General features: G+C 40.9%; 1 protein-coding gene across 1 annotated transcript in view; it reads left to right on the top strand.

Moving 5' to 3' along the window:
* Positions 1-25,042, top strand: part of dpp7 (dipeptidyl-peptidase 7) — a 63,543-nt gene that overhangs the window by 15,040 nt on the left and 23,461 nt on the right. The window contains exons 5-7 of the mRNA XM_073050283.1: positions 1,756-1,837; positions 8,196-8,362; positions 8,929-8,989. Coding sequence (XP_072906384.1) covers positions 1,756-1,837; positions 8,196-8,362; positions 8,929-8,989 — 310 coding nt within the window. The remainder of the gene's footprint in view (positions 1-1,755; positions 1,838-8,195; positions 8,363-8,928; positions 8,990-25,042) is intronic.

The raw sequence follows: 25,042 nt of genomic DNA, 5'->3' as shown, positions 1-25,042 counted from the left end.
GCTGTGGATGCCAGGTCATTGAGTGTATTTAAGGCAGAGGTTGATAGATTCTTGATAAGTTGGGGGGGGGGGTGAAAGGTTATGGGGTTGAACGGGGAAAGGGATCAGCCATGATCAAATTGTGGAGCAGACTTGATGGGGTGAATGGCCTAATTCTGCTCCTGTGCTTTATGGTCTTATGGACAAAGCTACTTGTTGAAATAAGAGAATGGAATCAAAGTGGATTGATCAAAGGGAAAAATACATCACTTCAAATTTGAAGTATATTTTCTTTTAGTATTTAAATGTTTATTCATTTTGATTCAAGTAATATTTTATGATGTAAGTCCATTTTGGGTTTCATCATATAACTCCAGCTTTCCACCAATCTATTATAATACCAGCACTTGATGATCAATGTTAGATCATTCTAAGAGGATCTTCCCTCTTTTATTTCCCCCCATTGTCTTCTGGGACATTGTATTGTAATTTAAAGGAAGTAGGTGTTTCTTTTTATATTTTAGAATCCAGAATTTCCTTCCAGCAGTGAGCTGCCCCCTTTCAAGATGCATGTACAGGACAAAGTACAATGCTACTAAGTCCCAGCCCAATCATAAATGTGGGGCCCTGCACAAGAACAAGACTTTGCTTGCTTAAATGCTGTGAAAAGGGGGTGGAGGAGGCATAATAAACCCGTGGCAGTGAAACAACAGAATTAGATGTGTTTAATTCCACTGCTTTTGTGCTTAGTATGGTAAAGAACTTAATGTTTGTCCAAATGTCCCAATCATGCTGTAGCTTTTCAAAAATAGAACATAGTGAGGTGTTTCATGTTTAATAAAACCAGTAACATATTTCATTGAACTCCAAAACTTGAACACAAAAGCTTGCTAAATATCTTTATGTAACAACATCATCACATCAGACCGGCGTCTTAAGGTGAAACCCCAACTCAATGTCGGTAGTTTTGAATTATGAAATTTTGAATTTCTCCCAATTACACTACCCTACAAAGGAAGAATTGTTGAGTGATTATCGTTCTAAAATTAAAGCTCTCAAAACACTTAATAACAAAAGCAACTATATAATTTCAAATAATAGAATGTAGATTGACTAAATCATGGCGCCACATTTATCCTACAGAAGAACTGCAGACTATTACAACTTTGCATTTGAAAGTGTAACTCGGTGTTCTGCAAATTTCGTTTGCTCTTATTCATGCAGGAATCCGAAACTATGTGGTATGGGGAATGCTGCAACTGCATGCAACTGATAGCATTTTCCTATAAAAATCCAACTTTTATTTTAAAAAAAATCACAATTATTGGAAAAATTGTGCTAGATTATTTCATGTTTTTAACATATCGTCCATTTTACTCATTCCCACTGCCTATGGGAATCTGCAAGATTGATTTTCCACAGTGAATTCAGCACAAGCCCCAGATTGGGTCTTTTGATTTGAAACCATCAACCATTATCTTAATTGCCTCAATATCCCTTAGTGTAAGTAGACTAGCAAGTAATTTTTCTGGAATATTAAGCAAAATTCATGCATAACCATTAACATATGGCTGATCAATTCGTCAGTGATTCAATTCTGTTGTAGTATCCTGCTGTTCCTATTTTCTAGTACATTTACACATAAAATAACCATGACTATCTTTAAGGTTGCGTTTGTGTTTTAGGAAAATGTTCAGATGTTTTGCCTTTTATTTTATATTCGACAATTTTTGTATTTGCTGTAATTCTTACATTGTATTTTAATTCTTTCAACAGGATTTTGAGCGGGTTTCACCTGATTGTGTTTCAAAAATCCGAGAAGCTTTCAAAGAACTGGAAAAGTATATACAGCAACAAGGTATTGGAACAGTTGGTCAAAAAATTTCATGTGCCTAAAGCACAAGATAAAATAATTCAGACTGATTCTAATTTAATTCACAGAAATTATACAAGAATTGAATTTTGCAGTTAATTAAGTAAAATATCTTGAGTGGTCTTCCTATATATCAGGATATTGCTGGATGCGATGAGCACTTGTGTGTTCTGATGTCAGATGATTAAATTCAAACTTCGGAAAATAATTTTAAGTTTTTCCACTAAGTCTGCAATAACCAGACTTTTCAGCAAATCTGGGAAAGCCCTCTAATATTATTCAATAGACTTCCATCTGGAAAATTCAAGCTTGTGTGAGGTAATGAGATAAAATAAAGTTACTCTGTCTTTGTATTCCACATTATGAAAATATTGTGCAACACTGAAAGATTCAAAGTACATTTATTATTAAAGTATGTATAAATTATACACCTTGCAATCTGTTTGCTCATAGGGAACCACAAAGCAAGAAACCCAAAGAACCCAATATTTTAAAAAAACAAAACCACCTTAGAGAAAGAGAAATTAAAAAACACAATAATACAAACAATAGAAGCAAGATACAGTGTTCCAAACCAAATTGAATCCTTAGATCTTCTCCCTGGAGCAGCTGGAGCGGTTCACCGCCAAGAGATGAATGAACATTGTGGGAGAGCGAACGAAATCAGCCTGACCCTCACGTCAGGTCCTGACACATGGGTCTGGACTGTCATTTAAATTGTTCAAGCACCAGGTATTGCCTCACTCTAGGACACAGACCCTGGCCTAGCGATACACTAGGGCCCCTCAGCCTGAAGCAATTGGGTCGGCACTTGGAGCGATCCAACCTCTCATCCAGGTTAGGTGGACAGGCATTGAAACCCTTCTATATCAACTTTTCTCCAAACAGCTCACTTCAACTCTGACAATAATATCATCTCCATCTGCAACCACGTCTTGAGCATGGTGTGCTTCAGCTTTGATGTACCCGCATGGCCCATCCTTCGAATCAGCTTCACCTCTGCTTGCTTCTTCCTTGTTTGTGGTGATGGTTTCCCACAATTTTCTTCAGAAAGGGTGTTATTACTAATGTTTTAGTCATATTTCTTGCCTTTCCAACTACTCATAGCACCATCTTAAAATGATATATTTGCAGAACTTTTATACTTACCTAAATAATTATATATTGATATTTACGTAGTTTTTGCTTTTGGACTACTTTCGATGCTGCCGGTGAACCACAGCAACATTCTGCAGGCTACAAACAATGCATTTAGATATACCTCTATTGAAATACTGTCACTGCAATCTTACTTGGTATCCTTTATGCTTTTGGCTGGTAGAGCAGCAGTTAAGGTCCTCCATCTGTCTGTTATTGGCCATCTTCTCCATTGTGCCCTAGGTGTGGTTCAGGGTCCTCATTTTGCCTGTGTGGTTTGGTGCCCAAATGGCTTTCATTTCCCAGCTTTCCTCTGGCCTTCCGAGATCCAATGAAGTGCTGCCTTGATGATGGAGTTGGCCTCTCTTCTCATCATGTGCCCAATCCATCTCCAATGTTTCCTCATGATTGTGGTCATGTCCTCTTGGTGACATTGAAGGACTTGGGCATGGTTTGAGATCTTTCTTGGACAGAAAATATAGAGGATTTTTCAGAGGCTTGTGGCATAGAATGGTAACATTTTGGCAAGGTCATTCTGTAATGTGCCAGCATTCTGACCCTTACATGAGTGTGGACAGAACATAGCTCTGGTACAGCTTTACCTTGGATGCTGTATTTGGTTGATCCCCATATGTTGCTGATTGATCTGAAGACATTTTAGTTTTGCTGAGTCTGCACTGGATGTTGTCCTTGATCCTACCATCCTGCCAAATGATGCTGCCCGTGGAGGTGAATCTGCCGGTGCCGGATAAATAGAGGCCATGTATCTTGAAGCAATGAGAATACTCTATTTTGAGGTTATTGGTCTCAGTCTTTCTCTGGTTGATCCTGAATCCAACCTGTCCACCAAGGTACACAGGCGCTGAGTTTTCTCTTGCATGTGCTGGTGTGTACTTATGTGATAGTAATGCAAGGTCATCTGTAAAATCAAGGTCTTAAATAGAGATTAGAGTCCACCTAATGCCTCTCTGCTAGTCTTTTGTTGTTTGCCTCATAACCCAGTCAATCACCAGGATAAACAACTTTGCCAACATTACACAACCTTGCCTGACTCCTCCTTGAGTTCAAAGCTCAGACAGGAGTCAGGCAAGGCTGTGGGATATCACTGCAATCTGCAGCATGTTATTTTTCTTTAAACCATATATTTTTTAATCAACTTAATGATCTACATATTTCAGGATCTTTCGAAGGACTGGACAGATCATGTAGGTACGGCACCTTTAAGCAAATAAAAGTTCATCACCATGTCTGGGAGTGAAGTGGTGGTGGGGGGGTGTGAACACATCAAGCCAGGCTGAGATGCAGAGGGATGAGGCCCCCTCTACTAAGCATCGTCTTAGCAAATGTGCAGTTGCTGGAGTAAAAAAACAGGACCTGAGGGCAAGATTGCTGTATGGAAGAGAAGTGGGGGACTGTTGTATTCTATGTCTGAACAAGACTGGGCTGTCTACGGGGACGCTAGATACAGCAACCAAACCAGAAGACTTCTTGATTTACTGGAGGGATCGCACTGCTGATTTGGAAAAGGCAAAAGGTGGAGGTGTGTGTTTCATGCTGAACTCCTGGTGGTGCTCTGATGTAGTGGCTTTGTTGAATTAGTGTTCCTCTGACTTTGAACACCTAATGATCAAATAGCGTCTGTTCTATTTACTATATTAGGGAAAATAAGCTTTCTGCATAATCCTGACATAGTTTACATAACTACCAGCAGCTGACTATAATCAAGTGCTTGAGATACTGCGTGATGCCATCTCCAAACAAGAAACAGTCTATCCTGATGCATTTTAAATCACAGTCAGGGATTTTACCCATGCTTATTTGAAGAAAACCCTGCCCAATTACCATCAGAATATAATCTGCTGCAACAGATTTCCCAACACTGTAACATTAAGGAATGCCAGGACTGCATTTTGGTAAATTGGATCACTTAGCAGTCCTTCTACCTACATACAGCAGAGGCTAGAGCAAAGCTTCAAAGATTATGACAACAAAGAGGTAGTTGCAGGAGGCAGCAAGGGCAACTATGGGATTGCTTTGCATCAGTGAACTAAGCCGTGTTCAAAAACTAATCTGGAGATCTGAATGAATACACCATTGTGGTCACAGACATTATTAAAATAGTTGTAGATGAATGTGTCCTCAATCATTCAGTTTTTCCCAATCAGAAGTGCTGGAAGTACCATGGGACCTGTAATCTGCTGAGGGCCAGATCAGAGCCATTCAAATTTGGTGACCAAGAAAGTTACAAGAGGTCCAGGTACAATCTCCAGAAAGCCATCTCACAGGCAAAGTGGCAGTTTTGGACTAAACTGGAATTAATGAAGGATGCTTGACAGTGGCAGAGCTTGAATACTATCACATCTTATAAAGTTATATCAATTGACATGATTGATGGCTGTACTTTGCTTCCAGATGAGCTCAATAACTTCGATTTTTGCTTTGACCATCATGAACTCCCACAGCCCCTGATGATTCAGTGATTTTAGTCTATGAGGCTGACATGCAAGCAGTCTTCATGAGAGTGAACCCACGAAAAGCATCTGGCCCAGATGGGGTACTTGATCAAGTACTAAAAACCTGTGGTAATCATCTGGCTGGAGTGTTCACTGAGATCATTAACCTCGCTTCAGCAGTTTGAGGTACCCACCTGTTTCAAGCAGGCTTCAATTAAGAAGAACGTGGTGACCTACCTCAATGACTATAGCCCAGTAGCATTTGCATCCACAGTGATGAAGTGTTTTGAGAGGTTGGTGATGAAACATATCAACTCCTGCCTGAGAAGTGACTTAGCTTCCAGAGCAGATGCCATCTCATTGGCCCTTCATTCAACCCTGGAACATCTGGACAGCAAAGATACATCAGGATGCTCTTTATCAACTTTATCTCAACATTCACTACCGTTATCCCTTCAAAATTAATCAATAAGCTCCAAGACCTTGGCCTAAATAGCTCGTTGTGCAATTGGATCTTTGATTTCCTCACTTGCCAGCCTCAGTCATTTTGGATTGGCAACAACAACTCCTCCAAGATCTCTATCAGCACAGGTATGCCACAAGGCTGTGTGCTTAGCCCTCTGCTCTACCCACTTCACACCAATGCCATATTAAAGTTCACTAATGAGACCACTGTAATAGGCCGAATCAAAGGCAGTGATGAAGGAGGGAGATTGAAAATCTGAGTGGGGCCATAACAGTAACATCCTACTGTTATGAATGTGGAGCAACTCTGAGAGGCCGAAGGGTGCAAAGTCGCCCCCTCCTTTTTGAGAATCGCAAGATGGCTAGTATTTCGGGTATGAGACCCAGGAAATGAGAGAGATACACAGCATGTCAGTAATGAGAGAGACACAGGAACAGCAAAGGCAGTTGTTATAGAGACCGCAGAATACACAAGGTTTGGAATGTCTCCTAACAAACGCGGAACGGAACCACTGATTACTGCTATTGTCTCTTGGAGAAGGAATTGTGTATTGAGTACTGTACTATTCATTGAAACCCCTCAGGGGACAACCAGAGTGGTCTGGTTGAGGGATTGCATCATCCCAACCTGATTGACATCTGAGACCCCATGAGTGAGGATAAAAGGAGGGTCCGGGGAAACACCCCTCAGACACACCAGGAGAAACGATAGAAATCCAATGACAGCGTTTTATAGCAAAAGCCGGTGAGAGCTCGTGTGTGTCCTCCCTTGCCTGGGTGGCGGGCTCATCACGGAAGAATGGTTTAGCTAAAGGAGAGGTCATACTTGAACGGCCACAACAACGAGACACCGACGGATCAAAATCATAACGGAAGGTTGGCAAAACACATAGTGGTAACTGTTCCCATTCTTCTATCTCTCTCTCTCTCTCCAACAATTGCAACACAGCGACAAACAAACGACGGCAGCCTGTGTGAACTGAAACAAACTGTATATTTCCATCGGACAATTCATTATCCCCTAGACAATGATAGAGCTTGTTTCTTATTGACTATTATTATACCCACACTTTTAGGTTTAGTATTGACGACGTATATTATCTGTATATTTGCATTGATATTATTTTTGTGTATTTTTACTAATAAATACTGTTAAAAATAGTATCATCAGACTTCAACGGATGTCTCTATCTTTGCTGGTAAGTAACCCAGTTACGGGGTTCGTAACATTACTCAATGTCAACAGGACCAAGGATCTGATTATTATCTTCAGGAGGAGGATACCAGGCATCCATGAGCCAGTCTTCATCGGAGGATCAGAGGTGGACGGTATCAGCAACTTTAAATTCTCCAGCGTTAATATTTCAGAAGGACGGTCCTGGGTCCAGCACATAAGTGTGATTAGAAAGGAAGCATGGCTGCACCTCTGCTTGAGAGTTTGTAAAGATTTGTCATCACATTCAAAAGATTGACAAACCTCTATAGAGGTGTAGTGGAGAGTATATTGACTGGCTGCATCACAGCCAAGTATGGGAACACCAATGCTCTTGAATGGAAAATCCTACAAAAAGTAGTGGATACAGCACAGTCCATCATGGGTAAAGCTCTTCCTACCATTGAGCACACCTTCAAGAAATGCTGTCATAGGAATGCAGATTCTATCATCGGGGATCCTCACCATCCAGGACATGCTCTCTTCTCACTGCTGCCATCAGGGAGAAGGTACAGGAGCCTCAGGACACACACCAGTAAGTTCAGGAACAGCAATTACCCCTCAACCATCAGACTCCTGAACTGGAGGGAATAACTTTATTCAACTTCATTTGCCCCATCCGTGAGAAGTTCCCACAACCTGCGGACTCACTTTTAAGGACTCTTCATCTCATGTTCTCTATTTATTGCTTGTTTATTTATTATTATGATGATGATGATGATTATTATTATTATTTCTTTTTTGAATTTGCACAGTTTGTTGCCTTTTCCACACTGGTTGGACACCCAGGTGTAGTCTTTCATTGATTCTGTTATGGTTATTACTCTATCTCTTGGAGATAACTGAATCCTCAGTTATGTATGCTGATGCATATATTTACTTTGAACTTTGACCTTTTGCAATCTATCTCCAACTTGCAAATGTGAGTTGTACACTTGTCTGTTCATATTTTATGCATGGAGTAGTATTGTTCTAGTAATAACATGAATAATAAAGACTTCAGTAGTGATAGGATGTGCTGTGAGAAAATCAGGTGTTGAATTTATTTTCTGTCCTCTAAATACTTGCTTTATAGCATGGAACAAAATTGGCAATGAACTATCTTTGTGTAAGCCATTGAAATCAAAAAAAGAAGCTGATCATCTATACGGATGGGCACGAAATGCTTTTACGTATTTAGCGATGTTTAACTACCCATATGAGACTGAAATGGGATTGCACTTTCCAGCAAACCCAGTGGATGTAAGTATCGTAGCTTTCCTGAACTAAGAGCTTTTTAAAATTATTTATTTTCTAGTTATTTGGTGATACAGCTTGGAATAGGCCCTTCCAGCCCTTTGAGCCACGCTGCCCCAGCAACCCCCAACAACCCTGATTTAACCCAAACCTAATTATGGGACAATTTACAATGACCGGTTAACCTAACCAGTATGTCTTTGAACTGTGGGATGAAACTGTAGTGCCTTGGGAAAACCCATGCATTCTTCAAGGAGGATGTATAGCCTCTTTACAGATGAGGACAGAATTAAACTCCAAACTCGACCCTGAGCTGTAATAGATTCATGTTAACCACTACGCTAGTATGGTGTCCCAATTACACACTATAGATTACAATACTGATTATATATGTGTTCATCCTCAGTATGTTTAATAAGCATATTAATAAGCACACACATAGTTCAACTGCATATCCCAAGTTAAATATCTAAAACCTGAAAATGTAGAAGAATTATAGATTTATAGATTAATTTTTTATGTAAACACACAGATATATCTGCACATGTTAATGTGACTGTTGATTTCTTAAGGTTGCATGCCGTTACATTATTCAGAAGAGTGAACTTATTGGAGGCTTACTATCTATATTAAGTAAGTATACTGTAAACTTTGCAGAAAACTATTTTCTGAACAGGGAATCAAGTGGGAGGTTGATATTCTCATCGACTCAATTGGAAGAGTTCATTAAGGCACAGGGCCGACATATAAAATTGCATCCCTTTTCAAATTAGAAAAAGGTCATACATGGAGACCTATTGTTATATTAACAATGTATAGGAATCTTTATTGCTCGTAGGTTCTACATTTTACATTCATTATTGTTCTGTTTTGAGAGATTATAGGTAAACTTTAATAACTGGAAATGAACTAAATCCATCTGCTATCTTGCGTTTGTTTCCATTTTGTCACAGCAAAGGTCCTGAGTAACACATATACTTGGCGACTGCCACTTTCATTTATGTATGTTTATTTTTAATCTTTTCAGAGAGTGTGTTTCTAGCCAATGTAGTTAATGCCTATCTCTAACTGCTCTTGAAAAGATATTGGTGAGATTATACCTTGAATTGCCGCAGTCCTTGTTACTGAAGTGCTTCACGCATTGCGAAAAGTTAGGAAATTGCAGAATTTTCGATTAGTGATAATATTGTGTGATGTATTATGGTGATGTATTTTCATGTAACTTAAGAAACTTGCAAGTTCCTTTGCCCTGTTACCCTTATTAGTCCATGTTGTAGAAACAATAATGGTGCTGAAGAATTAAGCAATTGCTGTGATACACTTTATAGAGAGATTATACTGCAGGCATGGTAAATGGTAGAGTGCTAATCAAAGCAGTTTGTTCTTACTGGTGTTGAACTGTGGTAAGTGCCAGTTTGAAAAATAAATCTTTATTTTTGCCATGATCCTATCTGGACTAATATTGGATAATATTGGAAATATTGCCTTTTTACAAGAGATTCCAACCTCTGGCAACTTCTACCAGGGTACCATGACACCTTATTTAGTCAAACATTCAAAGTAAATTTATTATCTAAGTCCGTATATGTCACCATATACAACCCTGAGATTCATTTTCTTGCTGACAGTGACAGTAAATACAAAGAAACCCCATAGAATCAATTAAAAAATGCACACAACAAGACAAAGAGACAATGGGCAAAAGGCAATAAAATGTGCAAATACAAAAAGAGGGAAAATAGCCAAAATAATAATAAATAAATAATAAATATCGAGAACATCGGATGAAAAATCCTTGAAAGCGAGTCCATTAGTTGTGGGAACAGTTCAGTGTTGGAGTGAGTGAAGTTGAGTAAAGTTATCCATCTGGTTCAACAGCCTGATGGCTGAAGGCAGCTCTTTACACCTCATGTCTCAAATTGAGCATTTTGTGTCATGTTTGGCCCAAGGCTGTGATGAGATCTGGAACTCAGTGATACAGGGTGAACACCAAATGAGCTGATGAATGGCAAATGAAGCTTAATCTGGGTTAGTGCAGGGCATTTGAGAAGACAAATTGGTGGGATATTTACAGTGAATAGTAAGCTCAGGGGAGTGTTGTAGAAAAGAGAGTCATAGGAGTACATACTTCCCTGAAAGAGTCACAGTTTTCAAGGTGTTGAAGAAGATTTTTGGCACACTAACATTCAGTCAGGAAACTGAGCATAAAAGTTGGAGTGTTATGTTGCAGTTGTACAAGGTGTTGTTGAGGGCATATTCAGAATATTGTGTTCAGTGTTGGTGGTCATCTTTATAGGAAAAATAAATGCCATTAAGCTAGAAGGAGTACAGAGGGAATTAACAAGAATATTGCTTGGACTTGAAGAGAGGGTGAGTAGGTTAGGACTTTATTAATGGAGAATAGGAAAATGAGGGGTAATCTTAAAGGTTAGTATACCTCCCCCCTAGGGATTGGGGAACCAAGAATTGGTTGGCCTAGGTTTAAGTTAAGAGGCAAGATTTAATAAGAACCCGAGGGGTAACTTTTTCATTGACATGGTGGTGAGTGTATGGAATGATCTGCCAGAGGAAGAGGTTGAGACATAAACATTTAGAAGGTGTTTCAAAGGTACATTTAATGTCAGAGAAATGTATACAATATGTATCCTGAAATGCTTTTTCTTTGCAACCATCCACGAAAACAGAGGAGTGTTCCCAAAGAATGAATGATAGTTAAACGTTAGAACCCCGAAGCCCCCTCCAGCTCCCCTCTCTCCTATGTGTAAGTGGCAGCAAGCAACGATCCCCTCTCCCCCACCAGCAAAAAAATGCATTGCCACCCACCACCCGAGCACTGAAGCATGCAGCAAAGCAACAGCAAAGACACATACTTGCAGTATTCCAAAGATTACTCATTCACCCAGTATTCGACATACCACAGGCTCTCTCTCTCTCCCTAATAAGGTAGAAAGAGATGTCTCCGTTTCACAGTGAGAGGGAGACTTAACAAACAACTCGCTGGTTTACGATGTTAAAAGTCCATTGCCTCACTTTTTCCAAGCTCTGTGCTCAAAGATCTCAGGTCTCCGGGCACACAGCCATAGATCTTCTGACTCCCACAACACACAGATCTCCAGCCAGGACACCAACCGTTGATTTGCCCGTCTCCAGAGCCACCAGATCTCGGCCCTTCAAAGGTGAGCTGAGCTCTTAGGCCACGCCCTTGGCATGTTGAATATCGACCACTCGTGAAATCCCGAGAGCAGTTCCCATTCCCACTAAGAACCAAAGTCAGCGTGTAACTCTAGGTCAGGGTCTTCAAAAGAATCCTGAAAGGGAAAAATAGAGATATTAAAGATAGAAATAGAGCAGTTTCCAAAGATGCAAGCAAAGGAGTCGCTGTTAGGTACCATTGTCTCGTCCTATGCTCCTCCCCTTCTTATTTTGACAGGTAAAAGGACACAACATTGTGGGCCAAAGGACTGTACTGTAATGTTCCATGTTCTAAATTTGCAACTAACCAATAATATATTAGGACATATTAAGTAGAAATTTTAAAGCTGGAGAGGCAAAGATGTCTAGGGAAGGGATTCCAAAGAACTGGTGAAGTTCAGCCATTAATATCAGGGCAAAGAAATCAAGAATATATGAAACTGTTATAGACACACAAGGTTTCAAAGGAATAGAAGGAAAGAAATTTAACATAACCTAGTGGTTTTGATGAATACATATTCTGGGAACTTGTATATATAAAATAATGTGTACTTTCTAAATGTGACTATTATAGCTAAAGGGTTATTGTAATTGAGCATTGATCAACTGCAGAGAAATTTCTATTTTTGGAGTTAGAACATTTCAACACATCAACTGTTTACTCTTTTCCATGGATGCTGCCTGGCCTGCTGAGTTCCTCCAGCATTTTGTGTGTTGCTTGGATTTCCAGCATCTGCAGATTTTCACTTCCTTTTAGATCATATTCTATTGTCTTTATTACTCCCGCTCCCCCCACCTTCTCTTAAGTGTCACAGGCAGTACACCCTGCAGTAATAGGCCACCTGTCATCACCTTTGTGATGATAGTGCTAGCAGGTTGTCAAAGGTATTCATCTTTCTAAAACACCTAAATATACTTTGTTATTGCAGTCTGCTTTATTTGTGAGATGTAGGGTGAAGCTAAAGGTTTTCTGCATATCTTTACACTTAATAATAAATAATCTTGAAGTCTGACTTCTAAATGTATGTAATTTTTCTCCCATCCTTGTAATATAGAGTATTTCTTTCTGCACAGCTCTGTTACAGTTCACTACTGCAACAGGAGATGACTGTTGACTCTACAAATCTCTGGTGAGACCACACTTAGAGTATTGTGTTCAATTCTGGTCACCTCATTATAGGAAGGATGCGGAAGCTATGGAGAGGGTGCAGAGGAGATCTACCAGGATGTTGTCTGGTTTGGTGAACAAGTCATATGAAGCAAGGTTAGCAGAGCTGGGACTTTTCTCTTTGGAGCATAGAAGAATGAGAGGGGACTTGATAGAGGTCTACCAGATTATGACAAGCATAGATAGGGTGGATAGTCAGTACCTGTTTCCCAGGGCACCAATAACAAACACCAGAGGTCATATATACAAAATTAAGGGAGGGAAGTTTAGGGGAGACATCAGGGGTAAGTTTTTTACACAGAGGGTTGTGAGTGCCTGGAATGACTTGCCAGGGGTGGTGGTGGAGGCTAAAACATTAGGAGTATTTAAGACCCTCTTGGACAGGGACATGGATAAAAAAAAAATGGAGGGTTATGGGGTAGTGTGGGTTTAGTACTTTTTTAAGGATTATATGGATCGGTACAACATGGAGGGCTGAAGGATCTGTACTGTGCTGTGGTGTTCTATGGTTCTATGACTGTTACAATCTCCCATTTGTTCTCTTCACATTTGTATTCTTCTACTGTAGTAGTGAGGTTCCCTAATAATATGCCCTCTGCCACAGAAATAATACGGTCAAAAATTGCATCCACATAAAACCGTGTGAGTCCTTCCGGTGATGAGTTATTTCATAGATCAAGCCAAGAAGCCACCTAACTGATATACTTTTCTTGGAATGTAATAAATTTGACCCTTAAGTACTCAGAATAATTAATCTGGAAGCACATTAAAATAATTGGTTAGTTCCATGTGATAGACTAAGCAGAAAGTGAAAACAGTATGAATACAAGAAAAAAAATGTTGAATTCAAAAAATGACTCTGTGGTGACCTATTAGCAAATGAAATTGGAATTCTAAAGCCCCATTGGTACAGACCCTGCTTTTCCTGGTCTTTTAATGAACTTTAGAATCATGATTAAGAAGTATGCATGTGACTTACAGACAGTGTTAAAAATGAAATTTGAGACACCAGGAAATAAATAGGTGAAGCCAATAGGGCTTGTTTTCGACATATCTAAATAAAATAAAATAATGCCATTAATTTCAATATATTGTAATTATTGAAAAAGATAGGTTTGGTCCTTGCATTGAGATCCTAAATTGGAGAAAAGTCAGTTTTGATTATATCAGAAAGGGTCTGGCATGAGTGAGTTGGGACAGGTTGTTTCCAGGCCAAGTTGTGCTTGGTATTTGGGAGACTTACAAAAGTGGAAATTTTGAGAATACTGAGTTTGTATGTTCCTATCAGGAAACAAAGCAGAATATTCAGAAATATAGAGTAATTGAGATCTTATTTATTTTGCGTGCCCACAGATGCCTTTATTGGCTGTGATGTAGAAAAAGATCAAGTTCGTTTGATTATCTTTCAACCATACATGAATATAACCAAGTGAAACTAACTTTAGTACAGCATAAAATGTCAGTTAGGCTGCAGTTAGGGTGAGATATCCAGCACAGTGTCAGTCAATGCAACAAAAAGACAATTTACTCAATTTAGAGAATTCTAATGCAGAAAATGGCTAGACTGAGTTATTTTGGGGAACTGATAAGCAGTCCAGGTGTACAACCTTAGAATAACCACGAGATGCTGAAAATCTTGAGCAGCACACATAAAATGCTAGAGGATCTCAGCAAGTCGGGCAGCATCTGTGGAGTGGAATAAATAGTCAGTGTTTCAGGCTTGATGGATGAGACCACACGGGAGAAGATGGGGGAGGGGGAAAATTAAGTGAGAAACTGGGAGGTGATGGGTGAGAGGGGTAAAAGGCTGGAGAAGGAATTGACAACTGCTTTGGTGCTGTTTTATGCACCCATGCTGAGTTCGTCAATTTCATCAACTTTCTCTCCAACTTTTACTCTGCCCAAATTTACTTGGTCTACTTCTAACATCTTTTTCCCCTTTGCTGATCTCTTTGTCTTCATCTCTGGAGGCAAGGCTATTTATGACATCTTTTACATAACTATCAACTCTCACAACTATCTTGACTATACCTCTTTCTACCCTGTCACTTGCAAAAATGCTGTTCCCTTCAGGATGAGGCTTTCCATTATAGAACATCTTGTCATACCTACCAGCCCAAGACCCTCTGTATCCAGCACGTCATTCTCTGTAACTTCTGCCATCACCAACAGGATTCTAGCACAAAGCACATCTTTCCTTCTCCACCCTCCTCCCTCATAGCTTTCCAAAGGGATCACTCTATACATGAATTCCTTGTCCAGTCAATCTTCCCCACTCATATCCCTCTTGGCACTTATTCATGCAATTATGGCAAGTGCTACAGGTGTTCCACACCTCTCTCATCACCATACAGGCCCCTAACAGTCCTTCAGGTGAGGCAACACTTCATATGCAAGTCTGTCTGGGCTATCTATTGTATACAGTGTTCCTGTATGAACCCTACATCAGTGACGCTTGCTGTAGATTGGGGACTGCTACATCAAGCATCTGATGGGATGCTGTTCCCCACAAAAGTCAAGATTGCCCAGTGGCTGCCTGTTTCATTTCCACTTCCCGTTCCCATTAGAAACAGAAAACCTATAGCACAATATAGGCCCTTCGACCAACAAAGCTGTGCTGAACATGAGCTTACCTTATAAATTACCATGGGTTACCCATAGCCCTCTATTTTGGTGAAATCCATGTACCTGTCCAGGAGTCTCTTAAAAGACCCTATTGTATCTGCCTCCACCACCATCGCCGGCAGCCCATTCCATGCACTCACCACTCTCTGCATTGTGTTTTTTTAAAAAACCAACTAACTAACTTACCCCTGCCATCCCCTGTGTACCTACTTCCAAGCACCTTAAAACTGTGCCCCCTTGTGCTATCCATTTCAGCCCTGGGAAAAAAGCCTCTGATTATCCACATGAACAATGTCTCTCATCATCTTGTACAACTCTATCAGGTCACCTCTCATCCCCCGTTGCTTCAAGGAAAAAACGTTGAGTTCACTCAATCTATTCTCACAAGTCATGCTCCCCAATCCAGACAACACCTTTGTAAATCTCCTCTGCACCCTTTCTATGGTTTCCACATCCTTCCTATAGTGAGGCGACCAGAACTGAGCACAGTACTCCAAGTGGGGTCTGACCAGGACCCTATATAGCTGCAACATTACCATTCGGCTCCTAAACTCATCCCGCGATTGATGAAAGCCAATGCACTGTATGACTTCTTAACCACAGAGTCAACCTGCGTAGCAGCTTCGAGTGCCCTATGGACTCAGACCCCAAGATCCCTCTGATCCTCCACACTGCCAAGAGTCTTACCATTAGTACTATATTCATCATATTTAACCTACCAAAATGAACCATCTTACACTTATCTGGGTTGAACTCCATCTGCCACTTCTCAGCCCAGTTTTGAATCCTATCAATGTCCCGCTATAACCTCTGACAGCCCTCCACACTATCCACAACACTCCAAACTTTGTGTCATCAGCAAATTTACTAACCCATCCCTCCACTTCATCCAGGTCATTTATAAAAATCATGAAGAGCAGGGTTCCCAGAACATATCCCTGAAGCACACCACTGGTGACCGACCTCCATGCAGAATATGACCCACCTGCAACCACTCTTTGCCTTCTGTGGTCAAGCCAGTTCTGATTCTGCAAAGAAATATCCCCTTGGATCCCATGCCTTGTTCATTTCTCAAATAAGCCTTACATGGGGTATCTTGTCAAATGCCTTGCTGAAATCCATATACAGTACACTACATCCACTGCTCTAGCTTCATCAATGTGTTTAGTCACATCCACAAAAAATTCAATCAGGCTTGTAAGGCACGACCTGCCTTTCACAAATCCATGCTGTCTATTCCCAATCATATTATGCCTTTCCAAATGTTCATAAATCCTGCCTCTCAGGATCTTGTCCATCAACTTACCAACCACTGAAGTAAGTCTCACTGGTTCTATAATTTCCTGGGCTATCTCTACTCCCTTCCTTGAATAATGGAACAACATCTGCAACCCTCCAATCCTCTGGAACCTCTCCTGTCCCCATTGATGATGCAAAGATCATCATCAGAGGCTCAGCAATTTCCTCCCTTACCTCCCACAGTTCTGGTGGCGTATCCAATTTGATCCTTTCCAAAAGCTCCAGCACATCCTCTTTCTTAATATCTACAAGGTCAAGCTTTTCAGTCCGCTGTAACTCAACCCTGCAATCGCCAAGATCCTTTTCCGCATTGAATACTGAAGCAAACAACTCATTAAGTACCTTTGCTATTTCCTCCAGTTCCATACACACTTTTCCACTGTCACATTCGATTGGTCCTATTCTCTCATGTCTTATCCTCTTGCTCTTCACATACTTGTAGAATGCCTTGGGGTTTTTTAAAATCCTGTCTGCCAAGGCCTTCTCATGGCCCCTCCTGGTTCTCCTAATTTCTTAAGCTCCTTCCTACTTGCCTTATAATCTTCTAGATCTCTATCATTACTTAGTTTTTGAAACTTTTGTAAGCTCTTCTTTTCTTCTTGACTAGATTTACCATAGCCTTTGTACACCATGGATCCTGTACCCTACCATTCTTTCCCTGTCTCATTGGAACTTACCTACAGAGAACTCCACACAAATATCCCCTGAACATTTGCCACATTTCCCTAAGAACATCTGTTCCCAATTTATGCTTCCAAGTTCCTGCATGATAACTTCATATTTCCCCTTACTCCAATTAAAAGCTTTCCTAACTTGTCTGTTCCTATCCCTCTTGAATGCTTTGGTAAAGGAGATAGCATTGTGATCGCTATCTCCAAAATGCTCTCCCGCTGGGAGACCTGAGATCTGACCAGGTTCATTTCCTAATACCAGATCAAGAACATTCTCTCCCTTTGTAGGCTTATCTACATATTGTGTCAAGAAACCTTCCTGAACACACCTAACAAACTCCACCCCATTCTAAACTCCTTGCTTTAGGGAAATGCCCATCAATATTTAGGAAATTAAAATCTCCCACCACAACAACCCTGTTATTATTACACCTTCCCAGAATCTGTCTCCCTATCTGCTCCTCAATATCCCTGTTACTATTGGGTGGTCTATAAAAACACCCAGTAGAGTTATTGACCCCTTCCTGTTCCTAACTTACACCTACAGAGACTCTGTAGACAATGCCTCCATGTTTTCCTCCTTTTCTGCAGCCGTGACACTATCTTTGATCAACAGTGCCACCACCCACCTCTTTTGCCTCCCTTCGTGTCCTTTCTGAAACATCTAAAACCCGGCACTCAAAGTAACTATTCCTGGCCCTGAGCTTTCCAAGTCTCTGTAATGGCCACAACATCATAGCTTCAAGTACTAATCCATGCTCTAAGCTCATTCACTTTGTTCATAATATTTCTTGCATTAAAATAGATACATCTCAAACCATCAGTCTGAGTGTGTCCCTCCTCTATCACTTGCCTATCCTCCCTCTCTCACTGTCTCCAAGCTTTCTCTATTTGTGAGCCAACCTGCCTTTGTTTGTCTCTTCCTCTTTCCCCAGCCTCTAATTTAAATCTAACTTCATTTGTTCTAGTTGTAACTGGGTCTCAAGTTTACTTTCAGGAAACCTCTCTAACACTTCCGCCTCAAATTCCTCCTTTTCTACTTAGTGCTCAGCTATTATCCTCTGAATCTGTACCTTTTTCATAGACTGTTTTAACTCAGTAAGTTTTAGATTTTTAGCGACAAGCAACAAGTCGTCCTTTTTGGCCTTCTCTAATGTCTCAGGGCTTGGCGATTCCAGAAATGCATCAACATCTATTGCTGCTGATTTCCACACAAAAATCAATTGAAAAGAAATCAAGCAATTAGATCGATAATCAATTAATCAATAAGCTGCAATTTTGTTCATATCTCGGATGAGCCCCCAATTTTGTTATGAACTGTAACGTTTTAGAAATGAACCAGCAGCAGGAGATTTCACACTGAGTCAGGTTTTAATGTTAAAACCACTATCTTTATTAGTAACTACTTATAATATTATAACTTAAACAAGATAAACAAAAGTTAACGGTGTTATGTGTATATATGTGTAAGTATAGCTCCCAAACTATCAAGTTTGGGGGAACAAGGCATAGAGTCTTGAGATCGTAAAGTAGGAAAGTTCAGTCATCCATGTAATAAATGATGGGAGAGAGATATTTGTAGTCCACATTGTAATGGAGAGAGAAGGTAAGTACGAAGAATTCCACAGGTTCCATGTCAAGTAAACAAAGTAATAGCCGCTGTAGATCTTGTCTGTAGAATCTGTCCATATTGACATATGAATTAGCATCAAAAGCGACCTGTCATAGGAATATTGTCTTCGAGTGGTTACCACACAACATACCCAGGCATGGGTTAACACACATGGTCCCACAGGATATCCCAAAATCCACTCCTATGGATTATACAAAATGACAGTCACTTATCTGTTATGCACTGCATGCCAATGATCAACCCACCTTTGTGGGCATAGGAGAGTTCCAAATGTCATAGTCGCGCCTCACTCAGGCGCTCTTAAAGAATCAGTCTCAATAAATGACCGCAGGCTTGTAACAATGATTAGGTGGGAAGATGGCAAGGGGCTTGTATTCAGTTGTTGTTGTGTTGTTGGTGCCAGAATGTGTGGTGGCACATTCCTGGATACTACATAGAACATAGGATAGTACAGCACATTACAGGCCCTTCGGCCCACAATGTTGTGCCAACCCTCAAACCCTGCCTCCCATATAACCCCCCACCTTAAATTCCTCCATATACCTGTCTAGTAGTCTCTTAAACTTCACTAGTGTATCTGCCTCCACCACTGACTCAGGCAGTGCATTCCACGCACCAACCACTCTCTGAGTAAAAAAAACCTTCTTCTAATATCCCCCTTGAACTTCCCTCCCCTTACCTTAAAGCCATGTCCTCTTGTACTGATCAGTGGTGCCCTGGGGAAGAGGCACTGGCTATCCAAGTAGTGGTTATCATTAATGCAAATTATGCATTTCTCCATGTTTTGATGCACAGATGATGCTCGGTTTATAGAGTCATTGGAAAATGCAGCACAGAAACAGTCCCTCCGGCTCATCCAGCCTGCACCAGACCATTTAAGCTGACTACTCCCGAGTGGACCATAGCCCTCCATACCCCTACCATCCGTACTTCTCTTAAAACATTGAAATCGAGCTTGCATGCACACACTTAAGACCCTCTGAATGAAGAATTTTTCTCTTATGTTCCCCTCAAACTTTTCACCTTTCACTCTTAACTCATGATCCCTCTAGTTGTAGTCCCAGCCAACCTTAGTGAAAATATCCCATTTGCATTTACCCTATCTATGCCCCTCATAATGTGCATCTCTCAAATTTCTCCTCAATCTTCTACATTCCAAGGGATAAAGTCCTAACCTATTTAATCTTTCCTTATAACTCTGGTCCTCCAGTCTCAGCAGCATCTTTATAAATTTTCATTATATTCTTTCAACCTTGTTTACATCTTTCCTGAGGGTAGATGGCCAAAATTGTACACAATGCTCCAAATTAGGCCCTACCAGCATCTTGTGCAACTTCAACATAACATCCCATCTTTTGTACTCAGTATTTTGATCTATGAAGGCTGATGTGCTAAATGCTTTCTTTACAACCCTATCTATCTGTGACACCACTTTCAATGAATTATAGAGCTGTATTCCCAGATCTCTTTGTTCTCCCGCGCTCCTCAGTGCGCTAACGTTCACTGTGTAAAACCTATCCTGTTTGGTCCTACTGAATTGCAACACCGTGCACTTCTCTGCATTAAATTCATCTCCCATTTATTAGGCCGTTTTTCCAGTTGGTCCAGATCCTGCTGCCAGCTCTGATGGTCGTCCATGCTCGCCACTACACCCACAATCTTGGTGATACCTGCAAATTTGCTAATCCAGTTAACTACATTATCGCCCAGATCATTGATGTAGATGACAGATCCAGCACTGATCCCTGCAGCACTCCACTAGTCACCAGCCTCTAGTCAGAGAGGCAACCATCTACTACCTCTCTCTGGCTTCTCCCACAAAGCCAATGTCTCATCCAATTTACTACCTCATCTTGAATGCCAAGTGACTGAACCTACTTGATCAACCTCCCATGCAGGACGTTATCAAAAGTCTTGATAAAATCCATGTAGGGAACATCTAATGCCTTGCCTTCATCAACTTTCCAGGTAATTTCCTTGGAAAAACTCATTCGTTAGATAGGACCTACCACACACAAAGCCATGCTGACTATCCCTAATCAGTCCAATTAACACTCATATATATGATACCTTAGTATACTTCCCAATTACTTTTCCACTACTGATGACTGACTCACTAGCCTATAATTTCCTGGTTTTATTTTTAGAGCGTTTCTTAACTAGTAGAACAACATTAGTAATCCTCTAATCGTCTGGTACCTCACTTGTTACTAAGGATGATTTAGATATCTCTGCTAGGACCCCAGCAATTTTGCACTTGCCTCCCACAGGGTCTGAGGGAACACCTTGTTATGCCCTGGGGATGTATCGAATTTGCCTCAAGACGGTAGACAACTCCTCAGGGTCCATGAACTTGCTGCTACTTTGCCTCACCTCTTTCGAATTTGTGCCTGTCTCCTGAGTAAATACAGATGCAAAAAAAAAAATCCATTTAAGATCTCTCTCTTCCCTCTTCCTCCCACCCCCATCTCTTTTGACTCCTTGCGTAGATTACCATGCTGATTTACCAGAGGAGCAATTTTGTCCCTTGCAATTCTTTTGCTATTAACATATCTGTAGAATCTCTTGAGATTCTTCTTCAGCTTGTCTGTTAGGGCAACCTTGTGCCTTTTTTTAAAGATTTCTTTTATTTCTTTGTTATTCTCTTGCATTTCTTACACACTTCAAGTAGCTGATTTATTCCTATGCACCTATCTTTTTTTAACCAAGACCTCTATCTCTTGAAAATCAAGGTTCTCTAAATCTACTGTCTTATTTTTTAGTGTGTTGGGCACATATGGTTTGTACTGAAAATTTCACTTTTGAAGATCTCCAATTTAGAAACTCAACCTGTGGACCAGACCTATCTTTCTATATTTACTTTGAAACTAATGGCATTATGCTCACTAGATGCCAAGTGTTCCCTTACATAAACCATCACTTGGCCAGTCTCATTCCCTAATAGGAGATAAAGTATTACACACTCCCTCATTAGGACTTCTGTGTACTGATTAAGGACATTTTCCTGAAACTATCCCATCTACTCCTTTTATAGTATGGGAGTCTGTCAATATGTGGAAAGCTAAAGTCACCTATTATAACAATCTTATTTTCTTGCCTCAGTCTGCTGTCTCTCTGCGAATTTGTTCCTCTAAATTCTGCAGAATGTTGGGTGGGCTATAATGTAGCCCCATTAATGTGGTCATACCTTTCTTATTCCTCAGTTCCACCCATAAAGCCTCACTAGATGAGTTCTCCAGTCTGTCCTGATTGAGCACTACCATGACATTTCCCTGACTGGTAATGGGTTTGTAAAATAAATAAATACATTTTATTTAATTTTATTTTAACCTAACAAGGCTGTTCCCACTGAAATGAGATATAGCATTAATACATAACATTTACAGATTGGAAACATGAGTGGGCACAGCATTCATGTCTGCTGTAGATAAGTATTCACTTAACCAATTTCATAAAAAGCCAAAATTCTGTATGGACTTTATAAAAACAAAAGCTGAATATTTCATTACGCAGTCCATTCAGCCTCTAGCTTGCTCACTAGTCATGGAGAGCATCAATAGCATCTAAGAACAGTCTGTTTCTCAAGTATATTTGAGTATAGTCAAGTAGGGATATGGGGTGGGTGGGGGGAGACAGGAGATTGGGGCTGAGAGGAAAATGGATCAGTCATGATGAAATGGCGGAGCAGACTGATGGGCCAAATAGCCCAATTCTACTCCTATGTCTTATGGTCTTATAGTCATGATAGGCTTAGTGCCACAGTGACAAACCCAGAGGCAACTCCAATATAATCAGAAGCTGATCCATACTTTTAAATTTGCTCTCCCCACCCCCATGAGTGGCACAGCATTGTAACTAGTGGATAACTTTTGAAATATCTAAAATTTGTGCACAAGAATTCAGTAACATTGCAAGTTATAACAATTACACACACAACATGCTGGTGGAACACAGCAGGCCAGGCAGCATCTATAGGAGAAGCACTGTCGACATTTCGGGCTGACAGTACTTCTCCTATAGATGCTGCCTGGCCTGCTGTGTTCCACCAGCATTTTGTATGTGTTGTTGTTTGAATTTCCAGCATCTGCAGATTTCCTCGTGTTTGCTCTTTAAATTATAACGATTTGCTGATTTCCAGTGACATCAAAACTGTTTTGTCCACCTATTACAAATACCAAATTAACAACCACTGCACCTTGATTGCACAGGAGAATATGCATTTCTCCCAGTTTTCTCCAGCAGCTCATAGTCTTACCTGCAACCAGATATTACTGCAAGTACTATTGTATGTTGTATGGTCTTTGAGAGTTTACATATTTTCAGTTTTGACTGAATCTGCAAATATTCAAATATCATCACAGGTTAAGTATACTATAATCGAGAATGGTTAACTAAATGCTTCTTGAAGGTATTTGTAACATTGGGAATCAGTTTTCTTAACTCAGACTTCTTGAACATATTTCTTTAAGTTGACTGCTGAAACAAGGCAGAATTGAATTCTTTTCATTTCATCCAGATTTCAGTCTGTTCTTATTGTGACGTAGCCACTTTGATGCACAGTTGCAAATGAGGAAAATCTGCAGATGCTGGAAACCCAAGCAACATATAAAAATGCTGGAGGAACTCAGCAAGCCTGGCAGCATCTATGGAAAAAAGTAGTCAACGTTTCGGGCTGAGACCCTTCAGCGGGACTGGAGGAAAAAGGATGAGTAGATTTAAAATGTGGGGGAGGGGAGAGAGAAACACAAGATGATGAGTGAAACTGGGAGGGGGAAAGTACAGAGCTGGGAAGTTGACTGGTGAAAGAGATACAGAGCTGGAAAAGGGGGAGTCTGAAAGGAGAACAGAAGGCCATGGAAGAAAGAAAAGTGGGGAGGAGCACCAGAGGGGGGTGATGGGCAGGCAAGGAGACGAGATGAGTGAGGGAAAAGGGGATGGAAAATGGTGAAGGAGAGGGGGGAGGAGCCCATTACTGTAACTTAGAGAATTCAATGTTTATGCCATCAGGTTGGAGGCTACCCAGACGGTACATAAGGTGGTATTCCTCCAACTTGAGTGTGGCCTCATCGCGACAGTAGAGGAGACATGGATTGACATATCGGAAGGGGAATGTGGAGTGGAATTAAAATGAGTGGCCACTGGGAGATCCTGCTTCTTGCAGACAGAGCGTAGGTGCTCGGTGAAACGCTCTCCCAGTCTACGTCAGGTCTCACTGATGACAAAGGAGGCCACACCGGGAGTACCAGATACAGTACAGTATATGACCCCAGCAGGCTCACAGGTGAAGTGTCACCTCACCTGGAAGGACTGTTTAGGGCCCTGAATGGTAGTGATGGAGGAGGTGTAGGGGCAAGTGTTGCACTTGTTCTGTTTGCAAGGATAAGTGCCAGGAGGAAGATCAGTGGAGAGGGTTAAATGGACAAGGGAGTTGTGTAGGGAGCTATCCCTGAGGAAAGCATAAAATGGCTGGGGCAGGGAAAGATGTGCTTGGTGGTGCAATCCTGATGTAGATGGTGGAAATTGCGGAGAATAATGTTCTGGACGTGGAGGCTGCTGGGTTGGTAGATGAGGAGATTGGGAGACTGTTTCACTGAGAACCTACACTCTGCCAGATGTGGGATTTCCCAGTGGGCACCGATTTTAATTTCATTCCCAAATCCCATTCCGATATGTCAGCCCATGACCTCCTCTACAGTTGCGATGAGGCCACACTTTTATTCCGTCTGGGTGGCATCCAACCTGATGACACAAACATTGATTCCTCGAACTTCGGGTAATGGCACCCCACCACTGTCCTCTCTCCTTCACCAGTCCCCATCCCCTTTTTCCCCTCTCTCACCTGATCATGTACAGAGGGATGGTCTGACGGAACATGGAGTTAAATTTGTTGAAAGAATAAGTAAATTTAGGAAAGACAACAAAATTCTAGGGGTGTATAGCCCGATGGGAGTTCGGGGAGCTGGGTTAAGCACAATAGGCAGCGATTCAAACAGAGAGAGGAGAAATGGGTTAAAAATTCTATATCTGAATGCACAAAGTGTCAGAAATAAGGCGGATGAGCTTGAAGCCCAGGTGTGAATGAGTAACTATGATGTTGT

This window comes from Hemitrygon akajei, chromosome 7, assembly GCF_048418815.1.
Source record: "Hemitrygon akajei chromosome 7, sHemAka1.3, whole genome shotgun sequence".
Classification (NCBI taxonomy): domain Eukaryota; kingdom Metazoa; phylum Chordata; class Chondrichthyes; order Myliobatiformes; family Dasyatidae; genus Hemitrygon; species Hemitrygon akajei.
The sequence above is the reverse complement of the archived record's forward strand: the minus strand, read 5'-3'. Positions and strand labels throughout refer to the sequence as shown.